Below are 16,881 nucleotides of genomic sequence, written 5' to 3'. Positions count from 1 at the left end.
ATCCCACCACAACCGCCCCCCCACTTTCCCCCCCTTAGTGTCCATACACTTGTTCTCTACATCTGTGTCTCCATCTGCCTTGCGAACCGGTTCATCTATACTATTTTTCTAGATTCCACATATATGCGTTAATATACAATATTTGTTTTTCTCTTTTTGACTTGTTTCACTCTGTATGACAGTCTCTAGGTCCATCCACATCTCTACAAATGACCCAGTTTCGTTCCTTTTTATGGCTGAGTAATATTCCATTGTATATATGTACCACATCTTCTTTATCCATTCATCTGTCGATAGGCATTTAAGTTGCTTCCATGACCTGGCTATTGTAAATAGTGCTGTAATGAACATTGGGGTGCATGTGACTTTTTGAATTATGGTTTTCTCAGGGTATATGCCCAGTAGTGGGATTGCTGGGTCATATGGTAGTTCTATTTTTAGTTTTTTAAGGCACCTCCATACTGTTCTCCATAGTGGCTGTACCAATTTACGTTCTCACCAACAATGCAAGAGGGTTCCCTTTTCTCCACACCCTCTCCAGCATTTGTTGTTCATAGATTTTCTAATGATGCCTGTTCTGACCGGTGTGAGGTGATACCTTATTGTAGTTTTGATTTGCATTTCTCTAATTATTAGTGATGTTGAGCAGCTTTTCATGTGCCTCTTAGCCATGTGTATGTCTTCTTTGGAGAGATGTCTATTTAGGTCTTCTGCCCACTTTTTGATTGGGTTGTTTGTTTTTTTAATATTGAGCTGCATGAGCTGTTTATATATTTTGGAGATTAATCTTTTGTCTGTTGATTCATTTGCAAATATTTTCTCCCATTCTGAGGGTTGTCTTTTCATCCTGTTTATAGTTTCCTTTGCTGTGCAAAAGCTTTGAAGTTTTATTAGGTCCCATTTGTTTACTTTCGTTTTTATTTCCATTACTCTAGAGGTGGGTCAAAAAAAGATCTTGTTGTGATTTATGTCAAAGAGTGTTCTTCCTATGTTTTCCTCTAAGAGTTTTTATAATGTCCAGTCTTACATTTAGGTCTTTAATCCATTTTGAGTTTATTTTGTGCATGGTGTTAGGGAGTGTTCTAATTTCATTCTTTTACATGTAGCTGTCCAGTTTTCCCAGCACCACTTATTGAAGAGACTGTCTTTTCTCCATTTTATATCCTTTCCTCCTTGTCATAGATTAGTTGACCATAGGTATGTGAGTTTATCTCTGGGCCTTCTATCCTGTTCCGTTGATCTATATTCCTGTTTTTGTGCCTTGTTGTCTTGATTACTGTAGCTTTGTAGTATAGTCTGAAATCAGGGAGTCTGATTCTTCCAGCTCCATTTTTTTTCCCCTCAAGATTGCTTTGGCCATTCGGGATGTTTTGTGTCTCCCTACAAATTTTTTTTTTTTTTTTTTTTTTTTTGTGGTACGCAGGCCTCTCTCTGTTGTGGCCTCTTCCGTTGTGGAGCACAGGCTCCGGACTGCGCAGGCTCAGTGGCCGTGGCTCACGGGCCCAGCCCCTCCGTGGCACGTGGGATCTTCCCGGACCAGGGCACGAACCTGTGTCCCCTGCATCGGCAGGTGGACTCTCAACCACTGTGCCACCAGGGAAGTCCTCCATACAAATTTTACGATTTTTTTTTCTAGTTCTGTAAAAAATGCCGTGGGTAATTTGATAGGGATTGCATTAATCTGTAGATTGCTTTGGGCATTATAGTCATTTTCACGATATTGATTCTTCCAATCTAAGAACATGGTATATCTCTCCATCTGTTTGTGTCATTTTTGATTTCTTTCATCAGTGTCTTATAGGTTTCTGAGTACAAGTCTTTTACCTCCTTAGGTAGGTTTTTTTCCTAGGTATTTTATTCTTTTTGTTGCAATGGTGAATGGGTTGTTTCCTTAATTTCTCTTTCTGATCTTTCATTGTCAGTGTATAGGAATGCAGGAGATTTCTGTGCATTAATTTTGTTTCCTGCAACTTCACCAAATTCATTGATTAGCTCTAGTAGTTTTCTGGTGTCATCGTTAGGATTCTCTATGTATAGTATCATGTCATCTGCAAACAGTGACAGTTTTACTCCTTCTTTTCTGATTTGTATTCCTTTTATTTCTTTTTCTTCTCCTATTGCCTTGGCCATTACTTCCAAAACTATGTTGAATAATAGTGGTGAGAGTGGACATCCTTGTCTTGTTCTTGATCTTATAGGAAATGCTTTCAGTTTCTCACCATTGAGAATGATGTTTGCTGTGGGTTTGTCGTATGTGACCTTTATTGTGTTGAGATAGGTTCCCTCTATGCCCACTTTCTGGAGAGTTTTTGTCATAAATCAGTGTTGAATTTTGTCAAAAGCTTTTTTCTGCATCTATTGAGATGATCATATGGTTTTTATTCTTCAGTTTGTTAATATGGTGTATCACATTGATTGACTTGCATATATTGAAGAATCCTTGTATCTCTGGGATAAATCCCACTTGATCATGGTGTATGATCCTTTTAATGTATTGTTGGATTCTGTTTGCTAGTATTTTGTTGAGGATTTTTGCATCTATATTCATCAGTGATATTGGTCTTTAATTTTCTTTTTTTTGTAGTGTCTCTGTCTGGTTTGGGTATCAGGGTGATGGTGGCCTCATAGAATGAGTTTGGGAGTATTTTGGAAGAGTTTTAGAAGGATACATGTTAGCTCTTCTCTAAATGCTTGGTAGAATTCACCTGTGAAGCCATCTGGCCCTGGGCTTTTGTTTGTTGGAGGATTTTTTTTTTTTTTTTTTGTGGTACGTGGTCCTCTCACTGTTGTGGCCTCTCCCGTTGCGGAGCACAGGCTCCGGACACGCAGGCTCAGCGGCCATGGCTCATGGGCCCAGCCGCTCCGCGGCACGTGGGATCTTCCCAGACCGGGGCACGAACCTGCGTCCCCTGCACTGGCAGGCGGACTCTCAACCACTGCGCCACCAGGGAAGCCCTGTTGGAGGATTTTTAATCACAGTTTCAATTTCAGTGCTCCTGATTTAATGCTGTCTGTTCATATTTTGTATTTCTTCCTGATTCAGTCTTGGAAGGTTGTACTTTTCTAAGAATTTGTCCATTTCTTCCAGGTTGTCCATTCTACTGGCATATAGTTGCTTATAGTAGTCTCTCACAATCCTTTGTATTTCTGCAGTGTCAGTTGTTACTTCTCCTTTTTCATTTCTAATTATTTTGATTTGAGTCTTCTCTCTTTTTTTCCTGATGAGTCTGGCTAATGGTTTATCCATTTTGTTTATCTTCCAAAGAACCAGCTTTTAGTTTTATTAATCTTTGCTATTGTTTCCTTCATTTCTTTTTGATTTATTTCTGATCTGATTTATGATTTCTTTCTTTCTGCTAGCTTTGGGGTTTTTTTTTTGTTGTTCTTTCTCTAACTGCTTTAGGTGTAAGGTTATGTTGTTTATTTGAGATTTTTCTTGTTTCTTTTTCTTTCCTTTTTTTTTTTTTGGCTGTTTTTGGTCTTTGTTCCTGCACGTGGTCTTTCTGTAGTTGCAGCAAGCAGGGGCTACTCTTCATTGCAGTGCACGGGCTTCTCATGGCAGTGGCTTCTCTTGTTGTGGAGCATGGGCTGTATCTAGGCGCACGGGCTTCAGTAGTTGTGGCCCAAGGGCTTAGTAGTTGTGGCTTGCGTGGCACAGGGGCTTAGTTGCTCTGTGGCATGTGGGATCTTCCCGGACCAGGGATCAAACTCGTGTCCCCTGCATTGGCAGGTGGATTCTTAACCACTGTTTCACCAGGGAAGTCCCTCTTGTTTCTTGAGGTAGGATTGTATTGCTGTCAACTTCCCTCTTAGAACTGCTTTTGCTGCATCCCATAAGTTTTGCTTCATTGTGTTTTCATTGTCATTTGTTTCTAGGTAGTTTTTGATTTCCTGTTTGATTTCTTCAGTGATCTCTTGGTTATTTAGTAGCATGCTGTTTAACCTCCATGTGTTTGTATTTTTTACAGTCTTTTTCCCTGTAATTGATATCTAGTCTCATAGCGTTGTGGTCGGAAAAGATGCTTGATATGATTTCAATTTTCTTAAATTTACCAAGGCTTGATTTGTGACCCAAGGTGTGATCTATCCTGGAGAACGTTCCCTGTGCACTTGAGAAGAAAGTGTATTCTATTGTTTCTGGATGGAATGTCCTATAAACATCAATTAAGTCCATCTGATCTAATGTATCATTTAAAGCTTGTGTTTCCTTATTTATTTTCTGTTTAGATGATCTGTCTATTGGTATAAGTGAGGTGTTAAAGTCCCCTGCTATTATTGTGTTACTATTGATTTCCACTTTTATGGCTCTTAGCATTTGCCTTATGTATTGAGGTGCTCCTATGTTGGGTGCATAAAGATTTACAATTGTTATATCTTCTTCTTGGATTGATCCCTTGATCATTATGTAGTGTCCTTCCTTGTCTCTTGTAATAATGTTTATTTTAAAGTCTATTTTGTCTGATATGAGTATTGCTACTCCAGCTTTCTTTTGATTTCCATTTGCATGGAACATCTTTTTCCATCCCCTCACTTTCAGTCTGTATGTGTCCCTTGGTCTGAAGTGGGTCTTTTGTAGACAGCGTATAAATGGGTCTTGTTTTTGTATCCATTCAGCCAGTGTATGTCTTTTGGTGGGGGCATTTAATCCATTTACATTTAAGGTAGTTATTGCTATGTATGTTCCTATTATCATTTTCTTAATTGTTTTGGGTTTGTTATTGTACGTCTTTTCCTTCTCTTGTGTTTCCTGCCTAGAGAAGTTCCTTTAGCATTTGTTGTAGAGCTGGTTTGGTGGTGCTTAGTTTTCTTAACTTTTGCTTGTCTGTAAATGTTTTAATTTCTCCTTCAAATCTGAATGAGATCCTTGCTGGGTAGAGTAATCTTGGTTGTAGTTTCTTCCCTTTCATCATTTTAAATATGTCCTGCCACTCCCTTCTGGCTTGCAGAGTTTCTGCTAAAAGATCAGCTGTTAACCTCATGTGGATTCCCTTGTATGTTATTTGTTGCTTTTCCCTTGCTGCTTTTAATATTTTTTCTTTGTATTTAATTTTTGACAGTTTGATTAATATGTGTCTTGGCGTGTTTCTCCTTGGGTTTATCCTGTAAGGGACTCTCTGCGCTTCCTGGATTTGATTGACTATTTCCTTTCCCATGTTGTGGAAGTTTTCGACTGTAATCTCTTCAAGTATTTTCTTAGACCCTTTCTTTCTCCTTCTTGGACCCCTATACTTCAAATGTTGGTGTGTTTAATGTTGTCCCTGAGGTCTCTGAGACTGTCCTCAGTTCTTTTCATTCTTTTTTCTTTATTCTGCTCTGCATTAGTTATTTCCACTATTTTATCTTCCAGGTCACTCATCCGTTCTTCTGTCTCAGTTATTCTGCTATTGATTCCTTCTAGAGTATTTTTAAATTCTATTACTGTGTTGTTCATCACTGTTTGTTTGCTCTTTAGCTCTAGCTCCTTGTTAAACGTTTCTTGTGTTTTCTCTATTCTATTTCCAAGACTTTGGATCATCTTTACTATCGTTACTCTGAATTCTTTTTCAGGTAGACTGCCTGTCTCCTCTTCATTTGTTAGGTCTGATGGGTTTTTACCTTGCTCCTCATCTGATGCATATTTCTCTGTCTTCTCATTTTGTTTAACTTACTGTGTTTGGGGTCTCCTTTATGCAGGCTGCAGGATCGTAGTTCCTTTTACTTCTGTTGTCTGCCCCCAGTGGGTGAGGTTGGTCCAGTGGCTTGTGTAGGCTTCCTGGTGGGGGTGACTGGTGCTTGTGTTCTGGTGGGTGGGGCTGTATCTTGCCCCTCTGATGGGCAGTGCTGCATCTGGTGGTGTGTTTTGGGGTGTCTGTGAACTTAGTATGACGTTAGGCAGCCTGACTGCTAGTGGGTGGGGTTGTGTTCCTGTCTTGCCAGTTGTTTGGCATGAGGCGTCCAGCATTGGAGCTTGCTGGCCCTTGGGTGGAGTCGGGTCATAGTGTTGGGGTGGAGACCTCTGGGAGAGCTCTCACCGATTAATATTCCATGGGGCTGGGAGTTCTCTGGTGGTCCAACATCCTGGAGTCAGCTCTCCCACCTTGGAGGCTCATTCCTGGGACTAGATTTCTGAACCTTCTAGACTGCAGAATAATGGGGCCTGTCTGGATAGTGCTTGAAGAACGTGGCCAAGACCAGCGGTCAGGAGTCGGTCCCACACAGGCTTCCAGAGAGCGTGTCTTTTGCTGCACGGCTGTTCTCGAGGCTGCTTGGCTTTGACCTTGGGTGGCACTGGGCCTGTGCACTAGCCTGGAAGTGGGAGACCCAACCGGGGCCTCTCCCTCATCCTTCCAAGGTACCTCAGGTTCTTCCACGTGGCCCTGCCCCTCCGCACCCTGAAGATGTCACCTGCAGACTGTGTCCCATTGCAGCCTTTTTCATGAGTTCTTACCTCTTCAGTCTTAGCAGTCTTGGGAAAGAAGTTCTGTCTCTCTTGCAGGATTGGAGGCAATTTTTTTACAGCTCAGTTCTTTTGGAATTAATCCCTTAACACTGATTTTTCTTCCCTCAAGGAGGGGAGGGGGGGCGTCGGGTGTGCATTCACCCTTGCAGGCAGCTGCCAAAGTGGTCCACATGCAGGGCAGCCCCAGTGCTCCTGGGTTGTCTCTCTGTTTTGCACTTTACCCCAGACTGTCAAAACGTCACTGTCCTGTGTCCCAGCTCCACCAGTACCTCCTTTCCTACTGCTAAGTCAATACATAGTATCTTGGCTTAGAAAGAGGTGCTTTTGTGGTTGACTGTGGTGGCTCAAGGCAAGGGGCTGGAGAATGTGTTCCCGCTCTGCCGTTCTAGCAGAGTGTGACTGTGACCAAGGCATTTTGCTTCTTTGAGCCTCTGATCCTGCATCTTGAAATGGGAACATCTTCCTACCTTGACATGGTATCTGTGACAGTATCAAGGTAGCTGAACACGTATAAGCAAGACTCCAGGGCATGGAGAAGGAACGATGAGGCATGGGAGATAAGACAAACACCCATCTCATGGGGGAAGACTGAGGTCCCAAGGTGGAGACCTGCCTGTGAAATGGGGCCCAGAAGAATTGAGAAGTCCTATTCCTCTCAGCCTTCTTCATTCCCACTCCCAGGGTAGTTCCCATACTCCTCCTTGGCCTGGAAGAGCATTCAGGGCTGGCGCCCAGCTGAGGGGTGGGAGCAGGGCACCTTAGGATGACCACAGAGGCAGGCTGGGGTTCAAGTGGAGTGCTTAGTGGTGCTGATAGGGAGACTGCACGAGATCTGGGACACCACGGGCGATCCACCCATGGGCAACTGAGCGTGGATGCCAGGCATTGATGAACCACTCTTAGGTTGGTCCAGCCCTCAGTCTGGGCACAGTTCCCATTCATTCACTCATTCATTCATCCAGCCATTTATGGAGCATCTGCTGTGTGCCAGGCAAGGCACTGGATTCTGGGGCAGCTGGTGTCGGGACGGGCTGGACCCCTGTCCTCTGAGTCCAACCCAGCCTTGCAGCCTGGCCTAGCCCCAGTGTCTGTGCCTTGCAGACACTCATCAGCGCCATGGGGCAGACAGCCTGCACCGTGGCCTCCGTGCTCGTCCTGCTCTTCGTCCTGATGTACGTCTTCGCTGTCCTGGGCTTCTGCCTATTTGGAGTTCCAGAGAGTGCTGACCTGAATAACTGGGGGAACCTGGCTCTGGCCTTCTTTACCCTCTTCAGCTTGGCCACGGTACCGTGTTTGGGAGCCGCGGTAGGGGCAGGGGACTTGAGAAGGGACTGGCAGCTGGTGTGGGCGTGTGGACATGCTGGGCCTCACTTGGGGGCCTTTTCCATGTTCAGACACTTAGCTGGTCTGGGGAAGCTGGGGGCTGGCCTCCTAGGACTAAGGATAGGCCAGTGCCCTGGCCACAAGATTATCTCTAATCTTGTGACTCCCTAGAGCATTCTTATTTGTCCCACAGGGGTGTAAAACTTTCAAAAAGTTTTCAAAAGACAATTCATTCAGATTAAGTTGAATTTAGAAGGGAAACCCATGTCACAGAGCCTTTTTGGGAACAGGCTGTCACAAAGCCACCCAGGAGAAGCCTGCAAAGCCCAAGTCTCAGAGTCTAGATTCTGCTGGACTCTGGAAGGATTGGGGTCTCTCCAAAGGAGGGCCTGGTAGAGAGGCATTGTCTTTTGGGGAGGGATGGAAGGCCTTTTGGAGGAGAGCCCTTAGGGCACCTTGATCAGCAGCGCCCCCACCCAGTGGTGCCGTGCAGCTCCAGGCCAGCACGTGTGCCCTGGAGTCAGAGCATTAGGGGCGGTCGCAGGGCTGATGTGGAAGGAAGCTGGCCTGCTCCTCGGTGGGGCTGGGGCTCCCCACGGTGGGTGAGAGGAGGCCTGCCGCTCTGGGCCTAGGCGCTCAGCACACCCTGCCTTGCCTGAGCAGGTCGATGGCTGGACAGACCTGCAGCAGCAGCTGGACGCCCGGAATTTTACTCTGAGCCGTTCATTCACCATCATCTTCATCTTGCTTGCCTCCTTCGTCTTCCTCAGCATGTTCGTGGGTGTGATGATCATTCACACGGAGGTGAGGTGGTGCTTGTAAGGATGGGGGAGTGGTAAGTGTGGCAGGCGGATGGGCCAAGTCTCAAGGGAGGACACTGAGCGATCCCCCTCCTGAAGTGGGGGGGTGGTGACCAGGCTCTACCGCAGCCTGACTCTTTTCCCTGAGCCCTGCATTTTCCCTCCCTCAGGATGGTGGCCTGCAGGGTAGGTGCTTAGGAAGTCACTGCAGCTACAGTTGGCAGCTTGAGCTGGGGGCTGGCCTGTGAGGGGATCCTCCTGCTGAGGGGCTGGAGCAGCAGTGGGAGACTGGGGAAGAAGGAAGACGGGAGTGGTGCGCACTGAGAGCCCATATCTCACCTCCATCCTCCCACCCTCTAGGACTCTGTCAAAAAGTTTGAGCGGGAGCTGATGCTAGAGAGACACATGACACTCATGGAAGAAAAGCATGTGATTTTGAAGGGGCAGCAGGAGGAGGTCAGCAAGCTGATGCAGACGCAGGTAGGTGGTCTCCACGGGCCGGCGGACAAGCAGAGGGACAGTCAGGGCTGAAGGAATGGCCAGGAAGATGGGCCTGGGGGCCTGCGTGGAGGGCGGGTGGCCTTAGGCATCTGTGGCATTTGGTAAGTCAGCTACTCACCCCCCCTGTACTTTTCAGAGTCAGACGTTATTCTCTGTATTTTTATGTTTCTCTGGACCTCTTCAAGTGTTGAGTGTTGCGATTATCGTATTTCCCTCCTTCATGGGCAAAACTCCATTGCTGGGCCCTTTGCCTGGAGCACTCTTGTTCCTGAGGACTCGCTGGGTGCCAAGCAGGCTTCGTCCCCGTCCGCTGAGTGGGCGAGGCCACGGAGGCCGCGACAGGTGTTACTAACCTCAGTGTTTCTAAACTGGAACAAGAGTGAGCACAGTGGGCTGGAGATTTTCTCTCAAGCATGATACAACTGTGAGGGGCTAGAGGAGCGTCCTCTCTTTTCGGCCGAATGCTCTGAGCTGCCGGGGTGCTCGGCCGGGTCGTGAACAGCATGCTGCCCCTTTCTCCGCCAAGTGGCTGGTGCCTTCCTCCTCAGCCTCCTCTCTGAGGTGGAGATGCCCGCCTGTCTCGGTGTGCCCAAGGTTTGTCCAGAACAGGGTGAAATGCTGAGCCACGCTCAGGCTCTCACCGATTCCTTCCCGTGTCACCTGTCCTCACGTCAGGGATGGTGGCTCACCAGGTGACCTCAGTCAGGGGGGTGCAGGCCCAGAAGGGGTTGGGGTGAACTGTGATTGGACTCAGGACTCATCCTGGGGCCAGGGTCAGGCCTCTGCCTGGGCCCCACGTGGAGGGTCCCCAGGTCTCTCTGCAGCCCGGTCACTACCTCCTCATCCTTGCTCTCTTTATGCTTCCCTCTCTAGAAGAATGTTGACCACAAAAGTTTCACTGAGCTGGTGGAGAAGTTTAAGAAGACCCTGCGGCACACTGACCCCATGGTCTTGGGTGATTTTGGCACTAGCCTACCCTTCATTGATGTCTACTTGTCCACTCTGGACAACCAGGATGCTACCATCTACAAGTCAGTCCCAGCTCCGCTGACCTGGCCCCAGGCCCAGGGGGGCAATGGCTGATGTGCAGGGCGGGTCGGGCGAGGCCCTTCCTGGCGGTGTGCAGGGGCTGGGCTGCTGTGCGGACGGGCCTGTGGCTGGGGGAGACTCCACCCACTGGCCTCCCCAGCACACCCTGACCTGTTTTTAAATACTGGCTCCTCTGACTCTCCAAGACCCTCCTCACCAAGCACTTTTCAGAGGGCCGAGAGAACGCTGCTGGCTGGCAAGTCAGAAGCTGAAGCCCCTGGCTTGGTGCTGTGTGACTTTGGCAAAGTCTTTGTCCCTTTCCTACCCGGCACAGGAGGGGCTGACTATGGAAGCAATGTGTGTGAAGCTCTGAGCTTGGCCTGGCCCAGGGCTATGCTCAGTGTGAGTTAGCTGGGGTCCTTCTGGCCATTACTTGCAGGAAGGGGAGGTGCACGATTAGCCTGGTTTCTCAACAAAAGCTGCCTTGAGGGCTTCGCAGACAGGAGGAACTAAAAGGAGGGGATCTAGGGGTGACCAGTGTTGGCCCAGGCGTGGACCAGGCAGCGTCTGGGCACCTCCACGGGCTCACCTCGCTCCGAGCCCAGGAGTCTGTTGCCTCCCACCTGACACATGCGGTGGAACGACTTTACTCCTGGGCCACAGGTAGAGGGGCACAGCCGGGCTCCCAGCCCAGCCCTATGTGGCTCTGAAGTCCTCGCTCTTCCGTGACCCCACACCTACCAGGAGTGGTGAACGTGCGGGTGCGAGAGTGCCGTGGGCAGGGCCAGGGCGGCATGGAGCCCGCTCGTGAGCTCAGGCCTCCTCTCCTCCTCCATTTCCAGGCTTCAGGAGCTGTACTACGAGATCGTGCACGTGCTGAGCCTGATGCTTGAAGACTTGCCCCAGAGGAAGCAGTCCCAGTCCTTGGAGAAGGTCGAGGAGAAGTAGTGGGTGTGGGCACCCAGGCACCGAGGGCCTCCCAGGCTGTGACACCCTGTCCCGCCAACTAAACACAGGTTTTCTGAGTTGGCCTCTTCACGGTTGCTGTGATCATGGCATTTCTCCACCTTTGGGAATTGGGCCTGAGTAGATGCCCATGAAGTCTGATTCCTCCCTCACATGACACAGCCAGACCTTGGGAGTAGGGAGTGGGGAGAGGGAGGCTCAAGGCCCCCCCTGACCAGAAGACACACCTAGGGTCCACACTGGCTCTCTCCTCCTTTGACCCCAGCATCAAGGACCCACCGGGTTCCTGGGAAAGCCACCTGAGGACCCCGGACCGAGAAGGGCTTCCAGCCGCCCCATAAGAGTGCGTGGCTCCTTTGAGCTGGTGTGGCCCTACTGATCCTGGAAGCTCTGCTGCCCTCATCTTTGTGTGTGTGCCCACACCTGGCAGAGCTACAGCTCTCTCTGTGCACCCAGAGCCCTGGAGGCCCCTCTTTGGGGTTCTACTCTGCTTCTCCCAGGCTCACAGTGATGGTGGTGCCCCAGGGGTGCAGCCGTGACTGGAAGGATACTGTTGTGTGGCGTGCAGTTCAGGGGGGCACCTCATGCAGGGGCCAGAGGAGTGGCAGTATCGGGCGCTTTGGGCTGCTCCCTCCCCTTTAGTTAGAACTCTTTACTCGAAAGGTGGCATTTTTCTGTGTCGTCCCTGGCCACATGACTGCCACAGCTGGCAAGGTCCTGGCGCCATCCCGGCCCAGCCACCACGGAGCCATCTGAAGGCCCAGGTGGGGCAGGGTGGCTGGTACCCCTTGCTCCCGACTGGCCAGACCAGAGGCCCGGCAGTGCCCCCTCTGCTCCCATTTCTGGGGAGTGTTCTTGAGGCCTGTCACCTTGGCGGTGCCCTATTCTTAGAGGAGACATGAGTTCTGGGTTGAGCTGTGGGTGGGAAGCCAGCATCTGTAGCTGGGTGCCCAGGCCCACCCTGGGGAGTCAGGTCAGTAGAAAACATGTAGAATTGAGAATGGCTGGACAAGGGTCCCATGGGGGTCCCGTGGGCTCCAGGCCTGGATGACGGCACCCCTGAAGCCAGAGGACAAGGGCTGGTGGAAGCCTTTACTCGTGGTTTCATTCACCCGACTACTATTTCCTGAGCTGTGCAGGGTGCTGGGGGTTCTGTGACGAGAAAGCCACAGTCTCGTCCTGGCCCTCTTGGTGCCCACGGTTATCTAGGGGAGACAGTCATCCGGCCAGAACGGATGAGAGAAAATTTCCCTGAGGAAGTGACAATAATTGTGTGAATGCAGAGAGCATGTGTCTTCTAAGATACTCAGATCATTTCCATTTGCAAATGATCGCACTCAGGACCGAACTGAGAACTGTGTGAAACGGTGCCAAGAAGGATCGCTCTGGAGCGTGAGACCCATCGCCGTGCAGTGGGGGAGCCCTGTGAGGGCAGGGCGTCTGGCCTCGCTCCTTCCTCGGGTGGAGAGAACTTCATGCCAGTGCCCTGGGAGGTGGCCCTGAAGTAAGCGGGGTGTGCACCCAGTACCTAACTGTGAAGGGGGCGACTCTTGGCTGGGGGCTTCCGGGGGGGCTCTGGTGGGTGCAGCCCAGTCAGCCCAGGATGCAGGCCTCAGGCAGTGGCTCCGATTCAGGACTGGGATAAAGCAGACGTTGCCAACTGCCCACACTGGATGTGCCAGTGTTGCATGGGGGAATGCGGAAACATCTCCGCCTGCTGTCACTAGGAATCGTGGGAGTTGCCCTAGGCCTCTGGGAGTGAACAAAAGATTTAAAAACTTCTGCAGGGAGGCAAGTTAGTGAGTACCATGGTTTTAGAGTCAGGAAACTTGGATTCCTTAATCAGGCGACCTCGGGCAAGGTGTCTGGTCTTTTGAAACCTCAGCTATTTCGTCTGAGAAATGGGCTGATAAAACTGATAAAACTGTTCAGCTATAAAGATCAAATAAAATACATGTGACAGTGTAAAAAAAAAAAAAGAGACACAGTCAACTATGGTTCGTGCTTCCTGGCTGTCAGCTCTGCCTCTGCTGTGAGGCCAGCTGCCGTGGGCTTTCCTGATCAGGGGCTGAGAGGGACTGGGCCAATGACGAGGTGGCTGGGGCGGGGGGGTGGGAGTGGTGAAAGCGTGGAGCTGAGAGCAGGAAGCAGAGATCAGGAACCTGGGGCTGGGTAGGGGGGAATGCGTGTCCAGGTGGAGCTGGTATGGGATGGCCGGTTGCACCTGCAGGGCCCGGTCCCAGCAGGGAAGCCCAGGCACGGGCTGTGGGGCTGTGGTGTGGGAGGGCAAGCTTCCTTTAAGGGCACAAGCAGAAGGCTTTCACAGAGCAGGGAGCTGGGAGAGGGTGATGTGCAGACGGCTGGCTCAGCACTGCTGGCAGAACAAGCCACTGGATATTTGGTGTAAAGTCCCAGAGCAGCATTCCTGTTTGGCTCTCTTTGCCTGCAGAGCAAACACTGGCAGATTGGAATTCCCACTTGGGCTCTCACCAACTCAAACAGGCTTGGCCAAGGCTTTCAATTGATTTGCTTGGGGCAGAAGTGGCTCTGCTTGCCCAGGCCTGGCTGTGGAAAGCAGGACCCTCCTCCTCCTTCCCCCAGCGTCGGGATCCAGCAGAGCTGTCCCCAAATGGCTCGCCCACCTCCATCCTGCCAGCTGGGTGGTTTGGGGCTGCAGTGGGATACCCGGGACCTGGGTCTGAGTCTTCTGGTCACACCCAGGCCCTCCCCCAGCTCTTGTAAGAAGGATATGGAATCCAAGTCTAGAGGTGTTTGGAAGGTGGCTGGATTTTGGGTTTTTTTTTAAACTGCTTGTTGATTCCACCAGCAGGAAGCAGTCTCTATAATATGGAAATCCAGGCAGGACTGAGACTATAAGTGCTCCTCTTCAGTCCAACAGCCCCTAAAAATCCAATACTGAGACGCTGGAAACTGCACATCTTGATGTTTTCCCCAAATGTGGGTGAGACAGGACACCTTGTACAATGAACCGCCCTTCCCCAGGTCAGGAGGAGACGGCTCTGAATTCCTAACTAGGCTACTCAGAAAGGAGAGGTAATTGTTGCTGATTCTAGTCACAGGGGTTGGGAAATTAGGAGAAAGGAGCTCAGTGTGATGGGGTGAGAGTTACCAACACACGAGCATCCTACTCTTCCCCACACCCTGCACCAAGAATTTCGTCTGTGCTTGGTCCGCCACATGCCGCACCTTCCTCGAGTTCTAGCTCTGATTTCACTTAAGGCTTGGTGTGATGCAGCCCTGGGGGGATGGGGGAGGCAGGGCTGGAGAGCTGAAGGAAAGGGGAGCATCTGTGCTTTCTCGGTTGGCTCCTGGCTTCTCCTTCACTGTGGAGAAGCAGGGTAATGGGCAAGGCTCATCGGACCTACACGATAGGAGCCGGAACATGGAGGAGGAAGGAAGTAAAAGCCAAGGCTGGGAGTCAGAGACTTTGGACAGAGGCTCCAACCCAGCTGGAGGGTGAGAATGGAAAGGGGACAAATGGAGACAGCAAGTATCCTTGTAGGGTGACAGCTGGATCCCCACTGATGTTCCTTGAGAGAGGCAAATAATGATGGAAATTATTTAGGGATGATTTTTGGTTGCTGAACTGTGTCTTTTATTTATTTGTTTTTATTTTTAAAAATTAATTAATTTATTTATTTTTGGCTGCGTTGGGTCTTTGTTGCTGCGCAAGGGCTCTCTCTAGTTGCGGCGAGCGGAGGCTAATCTTCATTGTGGTGCACGGGCTTCTCATTGCAGTGGCTCCTCTTGTTGCGGAGCACAGGCTCTAGGCATGCAGGCTTCAGTTGTTGTGGCACACGGGCTCAGTAGTTGTGGTGCACGGGCTTAGTTGCTCCGCGGCATGTGGGATCTTCCCAGACCAGGGCTCGAACCCATATCCCCTGCATTGGCAGACGGATTCTTAACCACTGCGCCACCAGGGAAGCCCTGAACTGTGTCTTTTAAAAATGGAGCCCTATGAAGAGATTCAACCACTTGGGGTCTGCATGATGTTTGGGTGACGTAAAGGGGGCGGTGTGTAATAAGGACCTCTTAGGCTAAAATTGGGATATGTTTAGAGGGCTTTACGAACCACTGACTGAGCTCCCAGCTGTGATCTGAGGCCTCTAGGTGAAGTACCCCTGAGGGTGGTGGCACCAAATGTGACTGGCATTTTGCAAAATGAAACTGAGGTCTCAGAAGGAAGGGTGGCAGAGGCCATAGGGGGATGAAGAGTCTGCTCTAAAACTCTGAGGAAACTGGAGGTTGACCCCAACTTTTGTAAACTGGTGATGGGGCAATGACCTTTCACAGCAGAGGCACCCCACTGCCCAGAGCTCAGTGTCCTGAGAGCACAGCTGCCCCTTGACTCCCTTCTTCCCCACTGGGGCCTTGATGCCTGGGATTGGGGCATGAGATGAAAAGACTCTTCAAAACATGCTGCTGGGCCAGCGAAGGAGGAGTCCAAGCAGAGGTCAGGCCGAGGCTCCAAAGGTATGGCCTGTTCTCTTTGGCTGTGGAAAATACCACCTTCTGTTTTATCGGTAGTTCTGTTTAAGACACTTTGACATACATGATTTGAATCTCATAACAACACTTAGGTACTTTCATTATCCCCATTTAACAGGTGGCAAAACTGAGGTTCAAAGAGGCAATTAACCTACCCAAGGCTGTATAACTAAGGGGGAAGAACCAAGCGTGTCTGGCTCTAACTGCTGCTATAATATGGTGCAACGTCCTCTAGGGAATTGTTATCCTCATCTTATAGGTGGGCAAGCGGCGCTCAGAGAGACTGTTACTTGGCAAGATCATCACTGGGGGGCAGAGTTAGTATCTGAACGCAGACCACACATGTACCCCTCTGCTCTACTGTCTCACAGCAGCCTTGTTTTTTCTTATCAAAGCTATTTTTTGAACCTTAAGAATCAAGCCCTAATTCCCTCCTGAGCAGGGCCTGCCTCTGGGAGGAGGGAAGGTGGTCTCTCAGACGGGTCTCATTTAGCCAGTTTCCTGGCACCTTCTTGCTGCCTGGTGGAAGCTCTGAAGTCTGCTGGTCCAGCGGCTCCTGGCTCGGGAGCCCTGGGAGCTCCAGAGATGGAAAGGGCAGCAGGAAGCAATCAGTGTGTGGCACCTAATCAGGAAATTATAGCTTGGGCAGAAGAGGGGTTTGGCTTAGAAGTCACCCTTCCCTGGGTTTCAGTCAAGCAGGCCCACAGGCAGGCTTGGCCGGCCGATGGGATGTGCTGAGCAGGCGTGAGCTCAGCAGGCAGGATAAGCCAGCCTCGTCATTGCTGCCCAGGAGGCTGGCTTCCTAGGTGGGGATGATGTATTCCAACCTTTCTGGCCCCCTGCCTGCTCCTGTACCCACTGATACCTCATCAGCAAGGGGAGAAGCTGTGGGCATCAGAGGGGGTACTTTGGGAGGTTCTTGACCTGAGTCGGTGACTTTTTACCTGATTCTTGAATAAGCAAGTGGAAAAGGTGTGAAAGAAGTGTCAGGTGGAAAAAGCCAGGTGCAGAACTGTACATACGTGACACCATTTGTATTTAAAAAAAAAGAAAGTGAGAAATAAATAAAACTACACACACAGTGGCAGTGAGATACTCTTTCAGGTGGCAAGGATGATAGACGAAACCTAGTATTGGCCAGGGCATGGAGGTGGCACCCCCGTTCACTTTGGCAGTGCAGATAGGTGTGGCTCTTTCAGAAGGCAATGTGGTTTAGATTTTATGCGTGTGTTCCTATGGCCCAACAGTTCTGCTTATGAAATTATCCTGAAGAGCCAAATGACAAATGCACGGAGATGCAGGGATAAGGATGTT

The 16,881-nt window shown here is 49.8% G+C and overlaps 1 protein-coding gene across 1 annotated transcript in view; it reads left to right on the top strand.

The window, feature by feature from the left end:
* CATSPER3 (cation channel sperm associated 3) overlaps window positions 1-14,748 on the top strand; it is a 43,589-nt gene extending 28,841 nt beyond the window's left edge. Inside the window, exons 4-8 of the mRNA XM_027097071.1 lie at window positions 7,541-7,723; window positions 8,426-8,566; window positions 8,923-9,042; window positions 9,937-10,094; window positions 10,935-14,748. Coding sequence (XP_026952872.1) covers window positions 7,541-7,723; window positions 8,426-8,566; window positions 8,923-9,042; window positions 9,937-10,094; window positions 10,935-11,040 — 708 coding nt within the window. The 3' untranslated portion in view covers window positions 11,041-14,748. The remainder of the gene's footprint in view (window positions 1-7,540; window positions 7,724-8,425; window positions 8,567-8,922; window positions 9,043-9,936; window positions 10,095-10,934) is intronic.
* The last annotated feature ends 2,133 nt before the right edge of the window (window positions 14,749-16,881 follow it).

Source organism: Aethalodelphis obliquidens, unplaced genomic scaffold (genome assembly GCF_003676395.1).
Source record: "Aethalodelphis obliquidens isolate GAN/ISIS:26980383/991018 unplaced genomic scaffold, ASM367639v1 scaffold4, whole genome shotgun sequence".
Taxonomy (NCBI): domain Eukaryota; kingdom Metazoa; phylum Chordata; class Mammalia; order Artiodactyla; family Delphinidae; genus Aethalodelphis; species Aethalodelphis obliquidens.
The sequence above is the reverse complement of the archived record's forward strand: the minus strand, read 5'-3'. Positions and strand labels throughout refer to the sequence as shown.